Source organism: Callithrix jacchus, chromosome 12 (genome assembly GCF_049354715.1).
Source record: "Callithrix jacchus isolate 240 chromosome 12, calJac240_pri, whole genome shotgun sequence".
Taxonomy (NCBI): domain Eukaryota; kingdom Metazoa; phylum Chordata; class Mammalia; order Primates; family Cebidae; genus Callithrix; species Callithrix jacchus.
The window spans coordinates 24,010,763-24,034,854 of record NC_133513.1 but is presented as its reverse complement, the minus strand read 5'-3'; the positions used below and the strand labels follow the sequence as shown (position 1 = coordinate 24,034,854).

Sequence of the window (24,092 nt, the reverse complement as noted above, 5' to 3'; positions counted from 1 at the left end):
CAACCCCAGTGAACTCTGATGCAGTAGTTCTGGGATTGAGCTCTGGAATCTGTAATTCAGTATGTTCCCCAGGGGGGCCTGGGGCACAGCCACTTTAGGGAACCACTATTGCATTGAACCCCCAGTTCTCCTCTCTGTGAGTTTTCAAAATGGTTAACTAGCTAATACGGTTAGGTTTCAGGCCTAACAACTGCCTTTTGCATTTTTTTGTTTTAGGAAAAAGGGTCAAGCAACCACAACCTGCTGGCTGCATCTCGAGCAGCCCTGACTCGGCTTAACCAGCAGGCCCACCAGCTGGCTTTTGATTCTGTGTTCCTGCGCATCAAACAACAGCTGTTGCTCATTTCCAAGATGGACGTGAGTTTCCCCCCGGGTCCTGCCTCCAACCAAGCATACTGAGTGTGGGCTTAACCCTCCCTGCTCCAAGAGCTTTGGGAAGATCCCACTTTAACTCTCCCAGGCTGGAAAGAGTCACTTTCCAATTTCACTTCATTGCTTAGCGTGAATTTCTTATCTTTATTGTAGTGACTCTGATACTTTATTTACAGGCGGTTCTCAGGATTATTAAAATTGCTTGATTAACTTTCCCCATTTGGAGCAGTGGAGAAGTAAGAGATTATGTGCCGCCTCGTAGGTTAGGCCAGGTCAGAAGAGCTAATTGTCTTTTGAGATGGAATGATTTTCAGTGTTTCTGGAGAATTGGTTCTGGAACTCTACACAGGGGAGTGCCTTATCAGAATTGATCTTGTGTTTTTGAGTGGGCTTTGGAGGGTTGTTCCTTTCTTTCCTTGATACCTTTTCTATTTGGCTGTTTCCAGAATCGCCTTGCCTTCCTTTCCTTGTGCCCTCTTCTCTTTTCTGGTTGTCGGAATTATTTTTCAAGGCATTGCCTATTAATGCTGTTTTCTCTACTTGCTGTCTTTCCCCTGGTCCAGATCTTGTCACTTTCCTTTTGGATTACTGGGCAGGGCAGCCCCCTGGTTAATGTATCTTACTGACTCTTCAGGGCCATTTGGACTCCAGTTATGGGCCTTTAATAACCAAGAGATCTTTTTACAAAATGACAATGACTCATCTGGAAAAATCAAACATGCTCTGCTTTCTGCCACTGCCTAGACAGCCTGCAAGGGCCCCTGCATGGTCTCAGTCAGCCCTCACCCCCTCTCTGGGAGTCAGGATTCCCATCCATGAAAGGGCTCAGTTAAAAACATGATCATGAGGTTCTTTCTACCCTTGAAGTTTGTGATTTTCACTCTTTATGATTTTTCTGTGCAAAATGCCATGAGGTCTGTATCTTTTCTTTTCTTTCCTTCTTTTTTTTTTTTTTTTTAGATAGCTTCTCACTGTGTCACCAGGCTGGAGTGCAGTGGCGTGATCTTGGCTCACTGTAACCACCACCTCCCAGGTTCAAGCAATTCCCCTGCCTCAGCCTCCCGAGTGCCTGGGACTACAGGTTTATACCACCATGCCCAGCTAATTTTTTTGTATTTTATTAGAGATGGGGTTTCACCATGTTGACCAGGATGGTCTCGATCTCCTGACCTCATGATCCACCTGCCATATAGATTGGTGAGGATTAAGTGAGATTTTGTATATTGATAGAATGTAGCACAGCACTGGCCACAGAGTAGATGTGTAGTAAGTGGTAGTTTTCTTCCTTTCTGTGATTCTCATTTTTTAAGAAGAATGATTTAACTTGATTTTTTACAATAAAAATTGTATATGAATTTATTTTTAGAAATTCAAGCAATACAAGAAAAAAAAATCCGATAAATACCTTCTACGTGCCACCACTGAACAATTAAAAAATGACCTGCAGCGTTTTCCTCTTCAAGGGAGTATTCAAGTGACATTCTCTGCTGCTAATCAGTGTCAGCATTTTGATGTCCAGCAACCCAGACATCCCTTCCTGCATGCCCATACACATGTTAAAGGCTGAGCGGGCATCAGTAGATAAATCTGTAGGAAGAAATGGAATTATACTATAGTGCCGTTTTTAAAAAAAACAAGATATGCACAATATAAATTTTATTTGAATTTAATCAGAAAAAAGAGACACTAAATGAAACCAAAGGAATTATTGAACTTGAGACAATTTTCTTTTCTATTCTTCTTTTTTCTTGAGGCTGAGTCTCACTCTGTCACCCGGGCTGGAGTGCGGTGGCATGATCTCGGCTCACTACAGCCTCTGCCTCCTGGGTTCAAGCCATTCTCCTGCCTCAGCCTCCTGAATAGCTGGGACTACAGGTGCCTGCCACCACGCCTACCTAATTTTTGTATTTTTTTGGTAGAGACAGGGTTTCACCAGGTTGCTCAGGCTGGTCTTGAACTCCTGACCTCAAGTGATTTGTCCACCTTGGCCTCCCAAAGTGCTGGGATTACAGGCATGAGACACTACGCCTGGTCAAGATTTTTTTTTTACTCCACAAAAGATACTCATTCCCCAGAAGCTCTCTCCAAAATTATGAAAAAAAAGATTATAAAAACTATGAAGAGATTGGAGTTGCCATTGCTTTTTGTTAATCCTGTTTCCACTGCAGACAGATACTGATACATATGATCCACTGAAAGACTAGGGGACTAACATTCCTTGTCTCTCTCCTGCCCCCTCCTCCACCTCCAGATTGGGTTTTTTGTATTATTTTTATTTTGTCAAAGCTGATGGTACTGACCTTCTGTTCTGAAACCTCAGGGCTTCCCGGCTTAGTTCTACATTTAAACAGGGCTGGTGCTTCCCCATCCTTTTCCCTCTACTTCTGCATTCCAGAGTTCATTATGATGGTACAGTTCCTGGGTGCCTGGCCCTGCTTCACCGCAGCACCGTGGGCCCTTGGGAATGGGCACAGGTGGCTTTGGAGATTAAGAGGAGCACTCTGAGGGTGCCAGCACACGATACCAAGGCAAACACTCTGGCCTTAAGGATTTGAAAATTAAACCCTGGTCATCAAATGTTTGTTTTCAGCATTTGCTGGTAAATTCTATTGCCCTTTTATATTCCAAGACTACAAACCAACACTATATTTGATTTCAAAATAGATTATTGAAGTTTGCCTATTTTACCTGGTGACAGATGGATAGAAAAGCCCATTTGAAGGACGCTTTAAATAAATTTTGAACAATTAAAAAATGACCTGCAGCATTTCCCTATTGCCCTCTTCAAGGACATTCTCTGCTGCTTTTTTTTTTTCTTTTCTTTTTTTGAGACAGAGTCTCACTCTGTTGCCCAGGCTGGAGTGCAGTGGTGCAATCTTCGCTCACTGCAGCCTCTGCCTCCTGGGTTCAAACACTTCTCATGTCTCAGCCTCCCGAGTGGCTGGGACTACAGGCAAGGGTCACCACACCCGCCTAATTTTTGTATTTTTTGTAGAGACAGAGTTTCACCATGATAACCAGACTGGTCTCAAACTCCTGGCCTCAAGTGATCTGCCCGCCTCAGCCTCTCAAAGTGCTGGGGTTACAGCCATGAGCCACTGCGCCCGGCCCTCTGCTGCTTTTTAAGCCCCTCCCTAATTCAAGCCACTCTGTCTTGCCCTTCTTCCAAACTTCTTTCCCACTCCTACTGTTCTTCCCCTCTCTCCTCCACCTGTTCATGTTCTGAGGCTGCTCCTCTTGCCTCCTCTCTGAGGCCTTTCTCGGGGCCTCCAGGCTGTGGTCCCTGGGATGGATGGCGGTGATGCTGGTCTTCGCCCCACACATCGGTACCTGCTCTTGGTCTCCTGCAAGCTGTTGCTTCTCCCTGCACTCTGCTTCCCAGCCTGTCACCATCTTGGCCCCCTTACTGCACCCTTCTTTGCCAACAAACCACCAAAGATTACTGTCCTTTCCTTTCCTCTGTGTCCCGCACCTCTTTCCACCAGTGTTCTCATCATCTCTGTGCTGTTTTTGAGCTTCTCATCTGCCCCCCACCCCAATCCTCTGCAGGGCCACTGTATTTACCTTCACAAAGCATTGTTTTAGTTTTGTCTCTCCTCATTGAAAACCCTCCCCAGGGCTAGTCTGAATTGTCTGTTTTTAGAAACTTTTTATTATGGACCTTTTCACACATACACAAAAGTAGGAAGAAGAGTGTAAGGAACTCCATATACTCTTTGCCTTCTCCAACCATGATCCACTCCTAGCCATCCTGTTTTATACATTCCTCTCATCTGAACTAGAAGGACTCTAAAAATAATCACAGTACCACAGTCAACCCTAAAAAAGAAAAAGAAAAGGAATTCCTAATGTCATCAGTGTTCAAATTTCCGGTTGTTTTATAAGTGGCATAATTTAACCCTTTGAGTCAGGATGTAGGATCCAGGATCCTGCACATTGAGATTTACTGGGATGTCTTTTGTGTTTTGTTTTTTTTTTTAATGATAAGCTTCCCTTCTCTCTCTCTTTTTTCCCTTGCAATTTCTTTGTTGAAGGTAAAGCCTTTACTTAGCCTGGTGTTTAAAGCTGTGTCTTCTCCCTCCAGCCTCTTTCTGCCTCTGTACACCACAGGCATTGCCCCTTCTCTAATTGCCCTGAACTCTTACTGTACATCCTGGCCTCTGACACTGAGAGCTCTAGAAGTGGGAGGCAGCACTCATGTGCCTGCAGGGGGAAGAGGGGAGGGGCCAAAACAGGATGGGAGATGTGGGCTGTACAGGCTGGGAGTCTCGGGGGCCTTGCTTCCCTTTTGGAGAGCAAAGAGCAAATCTTAGATTTCTTGTCCCTTCTCTGCAAAGCCTAGCATAAGGCACTCGATGTCCTGGGGACTTGGTGAATGTGGATGGTTGGCAGGTTCCTTCTCAGTAGGTTGGGAGTTAGCTCTTTTGAGACGAAAGAGGATTCTCAAGCAAAAACAGAGTCTAGAAAACTGTAGGACGGGGGTTGGGGGGACCAGGGGTGCGGAAGAAAAGAGCTCATTTACATCAAAGAAAATGAGACCAAATGGAGCGGGTGCTAGAGAGCGTGGGGAGCCCTGCCGAGGCGGAGCCTGGGCTGGAAGCCCAGGGGTGGACATGGTCATTCCATTCCCGGAATGCTGCTTAAAGGATCAGGCAACTGGATCTGGCATCAGGTGGCTGCAGACAGCAGTTCCTACATGATCACTGGAGTCACTCCCAGAGTTCAGCAAAGAAGGGCCTTGTTTTCCAGGCTAGCTTTAGAGTGGCTCAGGTTGGAAGTAAGAAGCGAGATTTCTGTGTGAAGGTGTGCCACGCTGAAGCCTGTGAGCACATGTGCATGGGTGCTTCACCCACCTCCATACAGAATGCTGGGAAGGCTCACACAGCAACACAGAGGACATTTCCACTCCAAATGGCGAGGAACACGTGTTGGTGCCAAGGTTCTCCTCGAACAGGGGAACCACAGAGAGGCCAGAGGGGCAGCTGTTGGGATTTGGAGGTGCCATCCCATCCCATCCCTCTGAGTTCTGAATCAGTTGGGAAACAGGTCCAGTAGATGGCGAGAAATAAAAGCAGCAACTTTAGTTGGGGTAAAGCAGTATTGCTGAATGAGGCTTGGCTTTTCCTGCAGCCAGAACTTCCTAGGCCTCCCTTGCAGATAAGGGATTGACACATGGCCTCTGTGGGGGACCTCAGTGTGTCCTGTTCTCTTTAGGGTGCCAAGGATCCATGAGGTAGTGAGGCTGCCTACGCCCCGCACCTCTCTACACAGTGGCCCCGCTATGTAGAGAAACTCAGACCAAAACATATCTGACTCTGTCCTGTCACAATATCAGCAAGATAAACAAAAGGGATCAGTTCCCACCCCACAGGTCAGCCAACGTGGCAGTTCCTGTTTTATGGACCTGCAGGAATGCGGAGAGAGAAACCATTGCCTTCTCTATGGCAGGCTTCCAGGTGAAGCTTTAAAAAAGAGAAGCCCCAGCCTGCTGAGTGGTGGAGGCTCCAAAGGTCAGCTCCTACCAAAGACAGTGCCTCCGGGGAAGGCCACGTTCTTCTTTGTATATTTCTGGATGGCGCCTGCCTGACTGCTGGGTACTGATTTCATCCCCTCCTTTCTCTCCTAGAGCTGGAACACAGCTGGCATCGGAGAAACCCTCACGGATGACCTGCCCGCCTTTAGTCTCACCCCCCTCGAGTATATCAGCAACGTAAGAGCTTCTGTGTGCTTCTCCTGGGTGGTCCAAGCCTTTCAGACCTTCCGTGTCTTTTGATTCTGGCCCTTATCGTAGTCATAAACTGCCACGTTGGCCCTTTGGGTAGCTGTGTTTTGGGGTAGTCTACACCCAGATCCTGGAGTTGAAGAAAAGGTAGCAGAGCCACATGGCGATTCCAGACCCCAGCCCATTCTCACTCCTTCACCATCTCTTCTATATGAGATGCAGCCAGTACCTAAGAGTGTCACAGTGGAAAGTCTAATAGGAAATTCTGACGTGGGAAGTCAGGAGGCAGGTGGCCAAATTCTTCTCTGTGACTTTCAGAAAAGTGTGTGTTTGTGGTGATCCAGCTTTTAGTGATCACCTACAATGTGCCAGGCTCAGTGGGGAGTGCTTTCATGTTTAACTTCATAGCAACAAACAAATCTCTTCAGAATAATTGCAGTTATAGAGGCTTAATATTAAAAGAGAACAGAGTAAGCTGGGCGCAGTGGCTCACGCCTGTAATTCCAGCACTTTGGGAGGCTGAGACAAGCAGATCATGAGGTCAGGAGTTTGAGACCAGCCTGGCCAACATAGTGAAACCCTCTTGCTACTAAAATACAAAAATTAGCTGGGCATGGTGTCGGGCACCTGTAGTCCCAGCTGCTTGGGAGGCTGAGGCAGGAGAATCACTTGAACCCAGGAGGCAAAGGTTGTGGTGAGCCAAGATTGTGCTACTGCACTCCAGCCTGGGCAACACAGCGAGACTCTGTCTCAAAGAAAAAAAAAAAAGAAAGAATAAACCATGCAGGTGAGTGGGGACACATGGAGTCCTTGCAGCCCTCCCCATTCACCCCTGGGAATTGACAGTCACCCAGACACCTGCACACTGCTTTTCCTTCCATTCCTTCCTGCAGTCCAGTTCAATTGCTCAGTGCGCACAAGAAATACTACAGAGGAGTAACATGCACCAAACCACACTCACCTCATACAATGGGAGATTTCTGGGATTTTCCAAGGTGATTTTTGCCTTAGGCTCTTGCCTTAGAATCCAACCCCTATGTGTAAGTTGTGACTCTGCTGAAATAATTAGAAAGGAATTTTAAAAGTATTATAAATGTTAGGCTGGGCATGGTGGCTCATGCTATAGTTCGAGCACTGTGGGAAGTCAGGGCAAGAGAATTGCTTGAGCCCAAAAGTTTGAAACCATTCTGGGCAACATAGGGGGACCCCCCCCCCAAAAAAATAATAAAATTAGCCGGGCATGGTGGTGTGTCCTGTGGTCCCAGCTACTTGGGGTGCTGAGGTGATACCACAGGACATACCACCATGCCTGGCTAATTTTTTTATTAGGTGGGAGGAGGTTGAGGTTGCAGTGAGCTGTGATTGCGCCACTGCACTCCAGCCTGGGCAACACAGCAGCCCCTGCCTCAGGAGAAAAAAGAGTACATGTTGTATAACTGGAAGACATGTGTCGCAGCCCCACTAGCAGGCAATGAGGTGGCTGGCTCTTTGCTCTCTGTTCATTTGGGGCAATATAAAAAATCTAAAACAATAGTCATTTCCCTTCTATTTCCCAGGGCACCTGATACCTTCTACTGATGAAACTGTTAAGATGTGGGTTGTTGATCTTTCCAACCCGTGGGAATGATCTGATTTTATTTTTATTTATTTTTGAGACAAAGTCTTGCTCTGTCACCCAGACTGGAGTGCAGTGGCGCAGTCATGGCTCACTGCAACCTCCGACTCCTGGGTTCAAGCCATTCTCCTGCCACAGCCTCCCAAGTAGCTGGGATTACAAGCATGTGCCACCACACCTGGTAACTTTATTTATTTATTTATTTATTTATTTATTTATTTATTTATTTATTTTGAGACAGAGTTTCGCTCTTGTTGCCCAGGCTGGAGTGCAATGGCGCGATCTCGGCTCACCGCAATCTCCGCCTCCTGGGTTCAGGCAATTCTCCTGCCTCAGCCTCCCGAGCAGCTGGGATTACAGGCACGCACCACCGTGCCCAGCTACTTTTTTGTGATTTTAGTAGAGACGGGGTTTCACCATGTTGACCAAGATGGTCTCTATCTGTTGACCTCGTGATCCACCCGCCTCGGCCTCCCAAAGTGCTGGGTTTACACCCAACTTGCCCTCGCAAAGTGCTGGGCGTGAGCCACTGTGCCTTGGCCAAATGATCTGATTTTAGAATGGAGGTAGTATGCTTGCAGTCTAAATTGATTCAGGAAATGATAGTACTAGAAGGGACCCGAGAGGCTACCAAGTTGATTCAAAGGTTGAAGAAACTGAGGTCTAGAGAGGGAAGGAGGGCTAGGAGGAGTTTCGAAGCCTGGGCCGTTCCCTGCCTGCTGCTGTCCTCCTGAGTTGTACCTGGAGGCTAATGACCTGAACCCAGGAAAGGGACACCTAATTGAACACGTACTGTGTGCAGGAACAGTGCCAGTGCCAGGTTGGTTAGTGCCTGGGCTGGATCATGCACGTGAGATGGGGTGTGGCAGCCCTCCTTCACAGTGGGAGTGGGGCTGGGAGGAAGCGGCTACTTACCCAGTGGCTGCTCTGTTAGGACGCCAGGTGCTTTACATGCATAGCACATGTGTTAATTCTACCCTCACTGCATCCCTTTGAAGTAATATGAGGTCATCCTCATTTCAGCGATGATGATCCAAGGTCCTGACAGATTAAGTTGCCCAGGTTCTCACAGTGGTAGAGCCAGAACTCCAACCCAAGTCTGTCTGATCTCAAAACTTCATTTTTCCCAAGTCACTGAGTTAACCCAACCAGGATATCAAGAAATATTTATTGAATATGTGAGAATAGTAGACAAATATCCACAGATGTGATGCTAAGCAGCCCTTTCCACATTGACTTCCGAAGGGTGAATAGAGACAAGACTCCTAAGAGAATCCTGCACCGTGGGACCCCTCTAGGAACCCTAGCAATCCCAAAGTCCAAGGCCAATTGACTGCAGTCAGAGATGGCAGATGATTGAAATTTTGCACCTAAATGATACTTCTCCTTATTGGTGAAAGCCCTCACTCACACAGAATCGTGTGAGCAATGTAAAGAGATGAAATAGGAGAAAATGCTTTGAAATTTAAAAGCAATATATGTGCAAGGTAAAACTGAATCTGTGGACTTAGCCAAAAACTTAAGGCTACAGATGAAAGGCATACCAAATACAGGAGTATGCCTGGGGTCTTTGTACATAGAAGGTGTTCAGGGAGGGCTTGTTGAGATGAATTATTATAGTGTGGAGAAATTCTAACACCAGAAATCAGCATCCTTCTCTTCCCCCAGCCTTGGGGAAAAATGATGAATTTGTTAACATTTCAAGCTGAAGTTTATAGTAGCTGTTGTTAGTGAGGTAAGTGGCCACTTGCCTACTTTGGGTGAAAGATTATACTAAGTACATGAAAGAAAAAAATGCTGATTTATTTTACCATCTGCGTACCTCTTATAAAGGGACACCAGGCGGTGTGCGGTGGCCCACACCTATAATCCCAGCACCTTGGGAGGCCAAGGCGGGTGGCTCACCTGAGGTCAGGAGTTCGAGATCAGCCTGGCCAACATGGTGAAAACCTGTCTCTACTAAAAATACAAAAAAAAAGTATCCAGGCATGGTGGTGCATGCCTATGGTCCCAGCTATTCGGGAGGCCGAGGCAGCAGAATGGCTTGAACCCAGGAGGTGGTGGTTGCAGTGAGCCAAGATTACGCCATTGCACTCCAGCCTGGGTGACAAGAGCAAAACTCCATCTCAAAAAAAAAAGGCGGGGGACACAAAACTAATAATTGTATTTTATTTGTTTAAACATAGTGAACTATTGGATGGATGTTTACACTTACACAGCCAAACCATTTGAATGGTTGGAAGCAAGGGCATGACCATCCTGTAGTTCTCTGGGCTGGGTAAATTTTTGAGTCTCTGTTAACTTCTGGACACCACACCCTGAAAGGAGCCTGCTGTTACGTAGACATGCGTGAGGTCAGATTGAGAAAATCTTGCTTCGATAGTCCCCTGACTTTGAGCCTACAGAATTATCAGTGACATCAATGTCATGGAATGAATATGTAGCAGGAAACAAACAAAAAAAAAAAGCAACAACAAGCTCAAAGATCTTTTAAAAATATATATTATCTTTTTGAAACCTGAAAAGTCAACCCCTTTATTTAGAAACAAAACATATACTTACCTGAAAACACAGAACAATGAATTATAATAGAAATAGGAAATAGTGGTCTAAAATACACTCATGATATCACATGGATATCTGACAAACACATGACAAAGACTGGGCTAATTGTGGGCTTGTCCCAAATGTCTCTTAGGACAATTGCAAATGACCTTTTGCAATTCCCCACCAGCCAGGGTTTTGTCTATCTTTAGTTTTAAGAGTTTGTATTATGAAAACAATATAGTTTTCTCTCCAAATTAATTTATAAATGGCTTTTTTTCCAGACAGAATTCCTTTCTTCTTCTGTTTTTATTATCTAGGAGGGAGAGAATCAGGTCCAAATCCAGAAGACAGGATTTTTTTTTGAGACAGTCTTACTCTTGTCACCCAGGCTGGAGTGCACTGGCATAGTCTTGGCTGACCGCAACCTCCACCTCCTAAGTTCAAGCAATTCTCCTGCCTGCGATTCCCGAGTAGCTGGGATTACAGGCACCCACCACCACACCTGGCTAATTTTTATACTAGTAATAGGACAGGGCTTCACCATGTTGGCCACGCTGGTCTCGAACTCCTGACCTCAGGTGATCCACCCACCTCAGCCTCCCAAGGTGCTGAGATTACAGGCATGAGCCACTGCGCTTGGCCTCAGAAGACAGGATTTGAATTCTTGCTTGGCCCCACACTTTCTGACACTAGTATCTTATTGGTCTTTCACCTATGAACAGTAATAATACTTACTACACAGTGCTTCAAATTTTACAAAGCATTTTGGTATCCATTACTTCATTTGAGATAGAGATTGTGTTGAATGCGTTCCAAAAATATTGGGGCCATTATGAGAAGGATGAATCTATAATCTACCTGCAAACTACCAAGGATTCTTTTTTAGGGTACTGCCATAGCAAACATTGCCACATACTGGAAAGATCAGACTTGGGATCGCCCCAGGTCTAGCTCTGCCATTTACTTTCACACAAATGTACCCATAAAGTACTAACCCATATGTGTCAATGTCAGGCTAACAGCGCTTTCTTCTGTTTCAGATCGGGCAGTACATCATGTCGCTCCCTCTGAATCTTGAGCCATTTGTGACTCAGGAAGACTCTGCCTTAGAGCTGGCATTGCATGCTGGAAAGCTGCCATTTCCTCCCGAGCAGGGTGAGCGGGGACCGTGGGTGGACTTGATGGGATTTAGATGATGCTTATGCCTGGCCTGGATGCTTGTTCCTAGCACTTTCACCTCTCCACACACACAGCTCTGCAAACTCCTCTGGAAATAATTGTCAGTATATAACATAGGTGGACTGGGTGCAGTGGCTCATGCCTGTAATCCTAACACTTTGGGAGATGGAGGCAGGAGGGTTGCTTGAGCCCAGGAGTTTGAGACCAGCCTGGGCAACACAATGAGATCTCTTGTCTACAAAAAAGTTAAAAAATTAGCCAGGTGTGGTGCTGCCTGCCTGTAGTTCTAGCTACTTGGCAGGCTGAGGCACGAGGATCAGGTGAGCTCAGAAGTTTGTGGTTGCAGAGAGCTATGGTGTTGCCGGCGCCCTTTGGCCTGGAATGATAGAGTGAGACTCTCTCTCATAAATAAATAAATAAATAAAAATTTCTTAAGAAGAAAGGTTAAAGGCTAACACCTGTAATCCTAGCACTTGGGGAGGCTGAGGCGGGTGGATCACGAGGTCAGGAGTTCAAGACCAGCCTGGCCAACATGGAGAAACCCTGTCTCTACTAAAAATACAAAAATTAACTGGACGTTGTGGCACATCCCTGTAATCCCAGCTACTTTGGAGGCTGAGGCACGAGAATCACTTGAAGCCTGGAGGTGGAGGTTGCAGTGAGCCAAGATTGCACCATTGTGCTCCAGCACGGGCAACAAAAGTGAAACTCTGTCTCAGAAGAAAAAAAAAAAGAAAGGTTAAAAATCAAGGACTGTAAAAACACATCTTATGTAAATGCAAATAGAAAGAAAACAAGGTAACTGCCTGATTATTAGATAAACTCTAATTTAAAAAAAAAAGAGTAAATGGGCCATGCAGGGTTGCTGCTCTGAGCTGTCCTGGCTGTGCCAGCTACATCCCTGCCTTCCAAGGGCTGCAGAACCCACACTGGTCCGCCACGTCCAGATATGGAGCTTGCGCTGCTGTCTGGGGGCTATTGTCAGGGCTCTCTGAACTAGTCTGGGACTGAGAGAGGGAGTTTGTGGGTGCAGGGGTGGTGCAGGAGAAAGGTTGAATGGGAGGACGAGGGTCAGATGGAAGGTGAATGGGGATCAGAGGCAGGAGGATGCGGACAGGAGGAATGACCAGTCAGGTCACAGAGCGCAAGATGATGAGCGTGGAGGTGAGGAACACGAGGAAAGGATGGAACGAGGAGGCAGCTGGGGGCCAAGCATGGGTGGGGGCCTGAGAGGTAGGAGGAGTGGGGAAGAAGCCAGGTTGTTCCAATTTGGGAACTGAGTGGGGACACTCCCTTATTGGGAGTAGACTCAAAGGTCTTCCCGGGCAAGTCCAGGACCAGACTGGGCCCCGAGGGAAGTGTTGCCCTCGGAGAAACAGCCACCCTCAGGTCCATTCTACCTGGGAGGGGACTGGGTATTTCCTCAAATCTTCTCTTCTGCCCACTTGTCTTCTGCCCACCTCCCATGTGAGCCACTTAGTACTCCCCCTGTGCAGTAACTATTCCCTTCGGGTACAAGGGATCAGCATCCACACAGTTTGCCACAAGAAATAGGACTTTATTTTTCTTATTTGTATTTTTTTTTTTTTGAGATGGAGTTTTACTCTGTTGCCCAGGCTGGAATGCAGTGATGCAAGCAGGGCTCACTGCAGCCTCAACTTCGCAGGCCCCAGTGGTCTTCCCACCTCAGCCTCCCAAGTAGCTGGAACCACAGGCACACGCCACCATGCCCGGCTAATTTTTTATTTTTGGTAGAGACAGGATTTCACCGTGTTGCCCAGGCTGGTCTTGAACTACTGAGCTCAAGTGATCCACCTGCCTTGGCCTCCAAGTGCTGGGAGTACAGACATGAGCCACCATGTCTGGCCTTTGCTAGAGTATTTAAGTCAAATCCCAAGTACCTTATGATTTTACTCATAAATATTTCAATATTGATAAGGAAGGACTCAGTGCAGCTTCACATTTTTTGGCAAGAAAACTACGGTGCTGGGTATACTGTCTGTTACACATTAGGAAGAGTATAATGTCTTCTAAAACACATAGGGATGTAGTGAACGTGTAATTGTTTTGTTCATTTATTCATTCAACTCATAAGTTTACTCATTCACTTAACAAGTGTTTATTAATTGCTTTTTATTTGTGAAGGACTGGGTTGGGCATTATTAAGATAGTAAAAATCCCCTCCCAGCCATAAAGTAAAATTTTAACAATGATTGACAGAAGAAGCCAATCTGGGTATTTTTTTCTTTACCTCTCTCAACATTGTGAAAAATTTCAAACAGAGAGAAAATTACAATTATACAGTGAGCATCCATCTCTAATCTGATGATTTCTAGCATTTTAGCACGGCAGATTTTAAGAATCAAGGGGCCGGGCACGGTGGCTCAAGCCTGTAATCCCAGCACTTTGGGAGGCCAAGGCGGGTGGATCATGAGGTCAAGAGATCGAGACCATCTTGGTCAACATGGTGAGACCCCGTCTCTACTAAAAATACAAAAATTAGCCAGGCATGGTGACAGGCGCCTTTAAGCCGAGCTACTCGGGAGGCTGAGGCAGGAGAATTGCCTGAACCCAGGAGGCAGAGGTTGCGGTGAGCCGAGATTGCGCCATTGCATTCCAGCCTGGGTAACAAGAGCGAAACTCCGTCTCAAAAAAAAAAAAAAAAATCAAGGAACTTTTTTGCTTAGGTAAATGGCTTTTTTCTAAGAGATGTGATAAGTAGAACCTTTCTAAGTCTTGGGGCCGGTGCGGTGGCTCATGCCTGTAATCCCAGAACTTTGGGAGGCCAAGGTGGGCAATCCCTTGAGGTCAGGAGTTCGAGACCAGGCTGGCCAACATGGTAAAACCCCGTCTCTACTAAAAATACAAAAATTAGCCAGGCATGGTGGCAGGTGCCTTTAATCCGAGCTACTCGGGAGGCTGAGGCAGGAGAATTGCTTGAACCCAGAAGACAGAGGTTGTAGTGCCCCAAGGCTGTTCCCCAAATCAAATGCAGAAGCATTTCATCTGCCTGGCCTTGAACACCTTCCTTCCTGACATTTCCTTTCTCTCCTGAGTTCTGCCTTTTGCTTCCATGTGTTAGTACTTGTCCTTGCCTTTTGACTAATTGTTCCCTGCCAGCATAAAAACCTCTGATGTCCCCACTCAAAGCTATAGGATAAAATCTAAACTCCTCCCTGGTCCAGGAAGTGCTGGCAGCCTCATCTGCCCTTCCTCCCACCTCTCTCTCTCTCAACTGCTCACACTCAGATTTCTGCCACTCAGGACTTTTTCTTAATATTATTATTATTTTTAGAGATGGGATCTCACTCTGTTACCCAGGCTGGAGTGCAGTGATGCCATCATAGCTCACTGCAGACTCTAACTCCTGGGCTCAAGCAATCCTCCTGGCTCAGCCTCCCCAGCCTTCCTGGGACTATTGGTATATGCCACCATGTCTGGATAATTTTTTAGTTTTGTACAAATGAGTTCTCACTGTGTTACCCAGGCTGATCAACTCTTGGGCTCAAGCATTCCTCCAAACTTGGTCTCCCAGAGTGCTGGGATTATAGGCATGAGCCACCATGCCTGGCCTCTTAATTTTAAAATAGTTTCTCATGCCGGGCATGGTGGCTCATGCCTGTAATCCCAACACTTTGGGAGGCCAAGGCCGGTGGATCACGAGGTCAGGAGTTTGAGACCACCCTGGCCTCAAAGATGGTGAAACCCTGTTTCCATATTAAAAAAAAATAGCTTCTCTTTTTCTCTGATTAAAAATCTTCCACTCTGAGGCCGGGTGCAGTGGCTCACGCCCGTAATCCCACCACTTTGGGATGCTGAGGTGGGTGGGTCACCTGAGGTCAGGAGTTAGAGACCAGCCTGGCCAATATGGCAAAACCCTGTCTCTACTAAAAATAAAAAAATTAGCCAGATGTGGTGGTGGGCACCTGTAATCCCACCTACTTGGGAGGCTAAGGCAGGAAAATGGAGTGAGACTCTGTCTCCAAAAAAAAAAAATTACCACTCTGAGAGTCACTGGTAACATTTTAGGGACTGTTGCCCTGTACATCTTTCTTTGCAGATCTCACACACACACACACACACACACACACACACACACACACACTTTTTCATAATTAGGATCATGTTGCATGTGCTTTGTTATCACTTTTTTTTTATGAGACAGAGTCTTGCTCTGTTGCCCAGGCTGGAGTGCAGTGGTGTGATCTTGGCTCACTGCAACCTCTGCCTCCCAGACTCAAGTGATTCTCCTGCCTTAGCCTCCTGAGTAGCTGGGGCTGTAGGTATACGCCACCACGCCCAGCTAATTTTTTGTATTTTTAGCAGAGACAGCGTTTTGCATGTTGCCCAGGCCGTTCTCAAACTCCTAACCTCAAGTGATCGCCTGCTTCGGCCTCCCAAAGTTCTGGGATTACAGGCGTGAGCCACCATGCCTGGCCTCATGGACACTTTTTAAAAACAATTTTTTTTTGCCCCATGGTTGGAATGATTTTCCTCATGGGTATTTGGCAAACAGCCCATTTGTTTCTATTCTTCCTCGGCAGCCTGAAGTGAAGGTATTTGCTCCTAATTCTGTGCTCCTGTTAATCTTGAATGCACCTTCATTGTAACACCAACTGCACTGTGCGTGATGAACGCCTTCTTTCTCCCACGGCCACAGAGTACAATAAATGCAGGGTCATCCAGCACCAATACCCAGAGGAGCTCTGCACCCAGCAGGTCATTAGTAAATGAGGGTTTGTGCAGTGAGCAAGTGACTGCCCATCACCCGCTATGTCCAGCACGGCACCTCTTCCCCCTCAACTCGGAGTGTACCCTGAGGCTCCAGCCGAGGGCTCTGCCTCATTTTCACTTCTCCTTTTATTCAGTTTTCATCTCTGCCCAGTAACTCTCAAGTCTAGGTATTTGGCCTCTGGTTATGTTCAGGCTGGCCTTTTCTGGGTATTCTACTGTCTAGTCAAATTCAGCAGGAAGGAGGTTTCTCTCCCAAAGCAGCTTCACTGCCAGAGCTGCGTTTCTGGCCATGTTACAAGTCTAGTTGTCAGTTTCCATGGTAGAAACCCCAGATTACATCTTACCTTTGGGCTCATTTGTCACCGACCCCTGTTTTTTGTTTTGTTTTAGCCTTCTAACTTGTACTTTTTATACAGATGCTGTGTTTAAAACAGTATCAACTTAAAAGAAAAAATCTATGACAATATCCCACTGTGGAACATACTGGTATTTCTATTTTCCCTTGTGCCCTCTGGCTCTGCTCTGTAAGCAGATGGTATTTTGTGTGTAAATTTATATTCTGTATTATTATTATTATTATTGAGACAGAGTCTTGCTGTGTCAGCCAGACTGAAGTACAGTGTCACAATCTTGGCTCACTGCAATTTCTGCTTCCCGGGTTCAAGTGATTCTCCTGCCTCAGCCTCCAAAGTAGCTGGGATTACAGGCACCTACCACCACATCCAGCTAATTTTTGTATTTTGGTAGAGATGGGGTTTCACCAACTTGGCCAGGCTGGTCTCGAACTCCTGACCTCAAGTGATCTGACCACTGTGGCCTCTCAAAGTGCTGGGATTACAGATGTGAGCCACTGCGCCCAGTCTATATTCTGTATTATTATTTTTAGCACTCATAGCAGTATCCCTGTCTTCAAAAAGTATCTTATTTCACCGCTTGGCCTCATACTTTTTTTTTAAATATTGCTCTCATTTCCCCCTTCTTTCCATTCTGGCATCAAGTGGCCTCTTCTCTCTAGGAGGCCAGGCCCGCCTGTCTTGCCTGGACACCTGCCCCATCTTCCCGCCTCACCTCGCCACAGCCTGACCAGCTTGCCTGCATGGGCTTGTCGTGTTGAAGCCTTGGTCATGATGCAGGGCAGGTGAGCCCCAAATTGTGGCTTAGCCCCAGAGGGTCCTTGGCTTCACTCAGGAAAGAATTCCTGAGTGAACTGGTGTAGAAGAAAGCAGCTTTATTGAGATGGCAGTGTTACGGCTCTGTGACTGTCCCGTAGGCGGCCTGCTGAGATCAGCGGCTCAGGACAGTTCCGGAGTCATGATGATCCCCACTTTTGTTTACATTGCAAATTAAAGGGGAGGATTATGCAGAAAATTTTAGCAAAAGGGTGGTAACTCTGTGTTGTTGGGTTGTTGCCATGGCAGTGGTAAACTGAGATGGCCCTGGTGGGCATATTTATGGAAAGCTGCCTTCACCCTGTTCCTGTGTGAGCTAGCCCTCAATGTGGTCTGGTGTCCCAGCCCTGCCTCTGGAGTTGAGTCCTGCATCCTACCTCACTGGGACCCTACAGTTGTTCCCTGTCTCCTACGACATGGGATCCACGTGATTCTCGGGTGCTGTCCACAGCCCAACCCGCCTCCCCCTCCCTGTAATCATTCTAGCACTAATCGCAGCACACTGATTGTGTGCCAGCCCATGCCAAGGGCCTTGTGTGCATTCTCTAACTTAATTCCCACAGCAGCTCAGTAAAGCCTGGGGTGTTACCGCCCCTGCCTCCACACCACCCCTGCCCCCACACCATCCCTGCCACACACTTTACAGGTGAAAATCACATCTGAGAGGTGAGGAAGCACTCAGCTTCTTAGCCAGGGAGTCTCAATTCTGATGTGACCTCTGTCTTGACTGTTGTGCTCTGCCTCCTGGTGGTGGGCTGGTGTCTCCCTGTTCCCACCTGTCTACCCACCTGTGCCTACTCACCTACCCTCTGGTTTTGGGCTCCCCTCGCTGGGCCTCCCTGCAGTCTGCAGAAATCCTCCTGGCCTGCATGGCTGGACTTAGTCCCCAGGCCTTCAGGGATGCTTATGTTATTAACCCGATCGCTTCCTTTTCTGAATCCTCATTGTACTTAGTCATACTGGTTGACCTAAGATGTATTTTAAAAATTTTTTTAATTTAATTTTTTTTGAGATAGGGCCTCGCTCTGTCACTCAGGCTGGAGTACAGTGGCACCATCTCAGCTCACTACAACCTCTGCCTTCTAGGTTCAAGCAATTCCTCTGCCTTAGCCTCCTGAGTAGCTTGGACTACAGGTGCCTGCCGCCAAGCCTGGCTAATTTGTGTATTTTTAACAGAGATGTGGTTTTACCACATTGGCCAGGCTGGTCTTAAACTTCTGACCTGCAATGATCCGCCCACCTCAGCCTTCCAAAGTGCTGGGATTATTGGCATGAGCCACTGCACCCGGCCCTAAGATGTAACTGTTCTCAGTTTCCTATGTTTCCTGTTAAGAATGGAAACTTCCTGGCATGTTGGTGCATTCAGCAGCTACTATGGGCCAGATCACCCAGCAGGTTCTGCATTTCCTTGGTGACCTCCTTTCCTTTTCAGGGGATGAATTGCCTGAGCTGGATAACATGGCTGACAACTGGCTGGGCTCGATCGCCAGAGCCACGATGCAGACCTACTGTGATGCAATCCTCCAGATTCCCGAGCTGAGCCCACACTCTGCCAAGCAGCTGGCCACCGACATCGGTGGGTCCACACGGGACAGGTGGTGGGAGGGACAGCTCTTGCCTGCTGCATCTGTCAGTTTCTCCTTTGCCCTCCAGGAATCTTATCCCACGTCTCCCCTTAGCTTCAGCTGTGGATTTGGTTCCGAAGCTGGTTGAAAATTCAGGTTCTCCAGGCTCCACCCCAGAGATTCTGACTTAGCAAGCCCAGGTTGAAGCTCAGACATCTGTGTTTTGAAAGAGGACTTGAGAACCATTGAAGGGAGCTTCACTGAGATAAGCTTCAGCAAGTCCTGTGGCCTGGCCCTGCCTGGCCCCGCCTGGCCCCGCCTGGCCCCGCCTGGCCCGCTCCATTTGTACCATAATTCCCAACCAGTGTTTAACGAGCTCTTACTGCATACTAGGCATGCCTGGTGCCGGAACAAGCACTCACACCCACCATCTTATGTAATCCCAAACTCCCCTGTGAGGTGGGTGCTCTCTTCTCCATCATACCAGTAAGGAAACGGAGGCCCGAGGCAGTTGCATAACAAGGCCACATGGCCAGGGTCACTCTATGGTCTCCATCCAGATAGCATCCTGCCTCCCACATTAGTGGGTGTGTCCCCTCTGCTCCTGCCTGGCCTCATCCCTGGAGGGCCTCACTGCCCAGGTGTGCTCTGAGCGTGGGGCTACTGCTGGCAGGTGGCAGGGCGTCTCCCCAGTCTCTTGATATCATTCCATTGCCTTGCTGGCTTTTTATCCTAATGCAGCTCTTGGGGTGGTCAGGAGAGAGGGCGGTAGAAGCCTGAAAGATCAGCTCCCTGGGGACCTAGCCAGAGCTTCGTCCTCGATGACCACAACAGGGCTGAGTCAGGCTCAGCCAGCTTCTACCTCTTATTTTGCAGAAGAACTAGAAGCAAGGTGCTTTTTTTCTGGGTCCCGGAGCTGCTAGTGATGGAGCAGGCCTGAGATCCAGCTGTCCTGAGTTCCTGACCGCTCCTCATTTCTTAGTCAGCTCTCAGCACTTACCAGAGGAACAGTCAGCCTTTTGGCTATTTCTCTTCCAAGAAAGAAATGAGACAATTCAAGTGAGCAGTGGTGTTCCCTGTTAGTACAGGCAGCAGCAGGGGGAAGAGACTCAACTGGAACTAGTGAATGGAGTGAGATCTAGGGATTGCCCTCAATTTCAGTTGTCCTTGTTATTCCTCCCTTTAAGCTCCCCCTGCAGATTCATTCCTTCACTCATTCAGCATTGCTGGAGCATCTGCGTGCCAGCTCTAGTTCTAAGATGAGACAGCAGAGCTTTAGGCAGCTCCCATGCTTACTGAGCTTACACTGTAAGGATGTGAGGTTAGGGGCAGGGAAAGTAAGGCTAGTATATGAAACTGACAGGATGTAAGGTGATAGAGAGTAATGAGGTCCGTGGCAAAGCTTGCACACTTGAAAGGCATTCAAATCAAGCATGAGCACAAACAGAACAAAAAACACTGCTGGCCAAACAAAAATGTCCTGGTAGACTCTGCGCCCGCTGTTTGCAGCTCTTGGCCGGCAGTCAAGTGGAGCTCACAATTTTATGGATAAACTTGTAAAGGAGTAGGTACCTACCAGTGTGACCAGTGTGTGTGTGTGTGTGTGTGTGTGTGTGTTGGTGGGGATGGGAGTGATACTGGTTAGTTCTTTATTAAATTAGAGTTTCTGGACTCATGCTAAGCTCATAGTCTGGTCTGACCCTGTGGGAAGAACCCCAGGAGAAAAGGGCATCTAGCAACTTGGCAGGGCGGATTCTCTGTTTCATATTCAGGAGAGGCCTTGTGGGGCTCTATCCTGCTTGGCACTGAGTCTGTGGAGCTCTGTCTGTCTCCTCTCTGCCCCACAGACTATCTGATCAACGTGATGGACGCCCTGGGCCTGCAGCCATCCCGCACCCTCCAGCACATTGTGATGCTCCTGAAGGCTAGGCCCGAGGACTATAGACAGGTCAGCAAAGGCCTGCCCCGTCGCCTGGCCACCACTGTGGCCACCATGCGGAATGTGAATTACTGACCCCACCACCCACCTGACCACCAAGAGGCTCAGGACTGCTGTTCCATGACTCGCCAGCACAGATTTGCTCAGAAACTCTGCCCAGGATTGGGCAGAAGTTACTTTAAAAGACTAGGTTCATTTGCATAATCAAAAAGGAGTTGTAAATTAAAGATTTATTATTTATCAGAGAAGACTTTTTAGATAATTTTTTTAAAGGATCTGATCTTGAAAATGTAATAAATAACTACTGTGAAATGCAAGAAGGCTGTTTCCTTCCATCCTTCTTTTTTTTTTCTCTTGATCTTTTGCCCAAGGCTGGAGTATAGTGGTACGATCTTAAATCACTGCAGCCTCCGCCTCCTGGGCTCAAGTGATTCTCCTGCCTCGGCCTCCGAGTAGCTGGGATTACAGGTGCCTGCCACCATGCCCGGCTAATTTTTGTATTTTTAGTAGAGACGGGTTTCACTATGTTGGCCAGGCTGGTCTCAAACTCCTGACCTTAAGTGATCTGCCTGACTTGGCCTCCCAAAGTGCTGGTATTATAGGGGAAAGCCACTGCACCCAGCCCCTTCCCTCTTCAATGCATTTTCAAGCGCTTCCCTTGTGCACCTACCCTGCTGTGCGCTCTGGGGATGTCTAGGGATATGGGCCTGTAGTTTATGCTCGGTGGGAGAGGGAGGGAGGGAAAGAGAAGAAGGTAAATGAGGGTAATTTCAGAGGTAAGTGCTAGTGGAAAAGTGGGTATCAGGGTGAAAGGTGGCACTGGATAAAATGGGCAGCTCTCACCTACAGGGTGAAAGCCATGTGGCTAGAGTGTGGTGGCACAATCAGAACTCACTGCACCCTTGAATTCTTGGGCACAAGTGATTCCCCTGCCTTGGCTCCTTAAGGAGTTGGGACTGCAGACGAGCACCACCATACCTGGCTAATTTTTAAAAACTTATTTGTAGAGATGGGATCTTACTTTGTTGCCCAGGCTGGTCTCGATCTCCTGGGCCCAAGAAATCCTGCCTCGGCCTCCCAAAATGCTAGGAATACAGGCATGAGCCACTGCGCCTGGCTTACTTTTTTTCTTTTTTAATATGTATGGTATATGAAAGTCAACGTTTTTGTCAGTAGTTGTAAGTAATGGAATAATGTAATTTGAGTGACTTAAACAGAAATTAATTTTTTCTCAATAATAAGAGGTAAAAAGTGGCCAGGCACGGTGGCTCACACCTGTAATCCCAGCACTTTGGGAGGCTGAGGCAGGTGAATCACCTGAGGTCAGGAGTTCAAGACCAGCCTGGTCAACATGGTGAAGCCCCATCTCTACTAAAAACACAAAAATTAGCTGGGCATGGTGGTGTGCATCAATAATGCAGCTACTCAGGAGGCTGAAGCAGGAGAATCGCTTGCACCTGGGAGGTGGAGGTTGCTGTGAGCCGACACCACTGCTGTCCAGCCTGGGCGATGGAGACTCCATCTCAAAAAAAAAAAAAAGTAAAAGGGTGCTGACTACAGGTGCTTATTTAGTGGCTGGTTGGAGTCAGGCCCAGGGCTAGCCCTTCTGTGATCCCGACGTTTTCCCCACATGCTGGACACCTCATCATGGTAGGTGACTATTGCAACTGCAGGTGCCGCGTCTGCATTCAGGGAAGAAGAGAGCAGCGACAGTAGATCAGCAATTCTGTCCCTTCGATCATGCAAGTGGAGGCTGCCCTGGAAGCGCTGGCTAGCCTTCTAGCCCTCACTAGCCATTTCTCAGTCCCGAGGCGTACCCGCTACAAGGGAGGCGGGAAAGCCTGGGAAGCGTGCTGGATTCAACCAGCGTTTCTCAGCCTTGGCTATTGACGTTTTGGGCTAGACAGCTCCTGCCTCAATTCTCCTGCCTCAGCCTCCCCAGTAGCTGGGATTACAGACATGCGCCTCCTCACCTTACAACTATTAACGCGGTCCTGTGCGTTGCAGGCTGTTTAACATTCCTGACCCCAACCCACTAGATGCCAATAGTATTTTCCTAGTTGTGAAACCAAAAATGTCTCCAGAAACTTACTCCAGTTGAGAAACACTAGCTCAGAACAATCAGGACTTAAAGCCTGAGCTGGGCTTATTGGCTGCCTTGATTGGGTTTCTGTTAGCAAGAAAGGGGATGGCAGTAGTGTCTGTCATAGGGGCTGTCATTGGAATTGAGTTCTGCCTGGGTCTCAGGGGCTGGGCTGAGCTCTGCTTCTCTCTGGGGTATCTCACAGACCAGGCATGGTGGCTCATGCCTGTAATCCTATGGCTTTGGGAGGATCGCTTGAGGCCAAGAGTTTGAGACCAGCCTGGGCAACATAGTGAGACTTTATCTCTACCAAAAAATACAAAAATTAGCCTGTGGTGGTATGCACCTGTGGTTTCAGCTACTTGGGAGGCTGAGGTGGGAGGATCAGTTGTGCTTGGGAGTTTGAGGCTGTAGTGAGCCAAGATTGTACTACCATACTCCAGCCTGTGTGATTAAGCAAGACTCATCTCTACAAAAATGTTTTAAAAATTAGCCGGGCATGGTGGTGGGTGCCTGTAGTTCCAGCTACTCAAGAGGGTGAGACACTGGAGGAGGCTCACTGGAGGCCAGGAATTGGAGGTTGCAGTGAGCTATGATCTCGACACTGTGCTTCAGCCTAGGTGACAGTGACACCCTGTGTCAATATATAAATAAATAAACAAATGTCACTCTAGCCTTGGGAGGCAGGGGTCTTATCCACAGTATGGAGAGGTTTAGGGACTTTCCTAGGAGGGCCACTCAACTACCGCGTGGCAGGGCCGGAGTTCAGAATGAGCCTGGTGACCGTGGCACCCTTATTCCTGTCCAGCTGCCAGGCAGCCTTCCTCATGTGGGACACGGGGGGCACATGGCGGGACACCGCATCCCAGTAGGCAGGCAGGTCACCCAGGCCAGCCCTCTGGAGTGGCCCTGCCATGCCCAAGGCCATTTTTGTTTTTTTCGATATGGAGTCTTGCTCTATCACCCAGGCTGAGTGCAATGGGGCGATCTCAGCTCACTGCAGCCTCCACCTCCTGGGTTTAAATTGTTCTCATGCTTCAGCCTCCTGAGTAGCAGGTGCAGTCCTGGCTTACTACAACTCCCAGGTTCAAGCAATTCTCCTGCCTCTGCCTCCCCAGTAGCTGGAATTACAGACATGCACCACCTCACCTGGCTAATTTTTGTATT

At 47.7% G+C, this 24,092-nt stretch overlaps 1 protein-coding gene across 5 annotated transcripts in view; it reads left to right on the top strand.

The window, feature by feature from the left end:
- The window catches only part of COG7 (component of oligomeric golgi complex 7), a 114,164-nt gene that overhangs the window by 52,485 nt on the left and 37,587 nt on the right, over positions 1 to 24,092 (top strand). For 3 of the 5 annotated variants that reach the window (XR_008475379.2, XM_035267190.3, XM_035267188.3), the window contains exons 13-17: positions 217 to 357; positions 5,999 to 6,082; positions 11,297 to 11,411; positions 18,771 to 18,914; positions 20,751 to 20,851. Coding sequence is in view for 4 of the 5 variants with exons in the window: in XM_035267190.3 (XP_035123081.1) it covers positions 217 to 357; positions 5,999 to 6,082; positions 11,297 to 11,411; positions 18,771 to 18,914; positions 20,751 to 20,851 (585 nt within the window). In the remaining variant the exon portion in view is untranslated. Of the gene's footprint in view, positions 1 to 216; positions 358 to 5,998; positions 6,083 to 11,296; positions 11,412 to 18,770; positions 18,915 to 20,750; positions 21,160 to 24,092 lie in introns of those variants that run through there. The other 2 variants (XM_078344896.1, XM_035267189.3) reach the window with 1 other exon arrangement.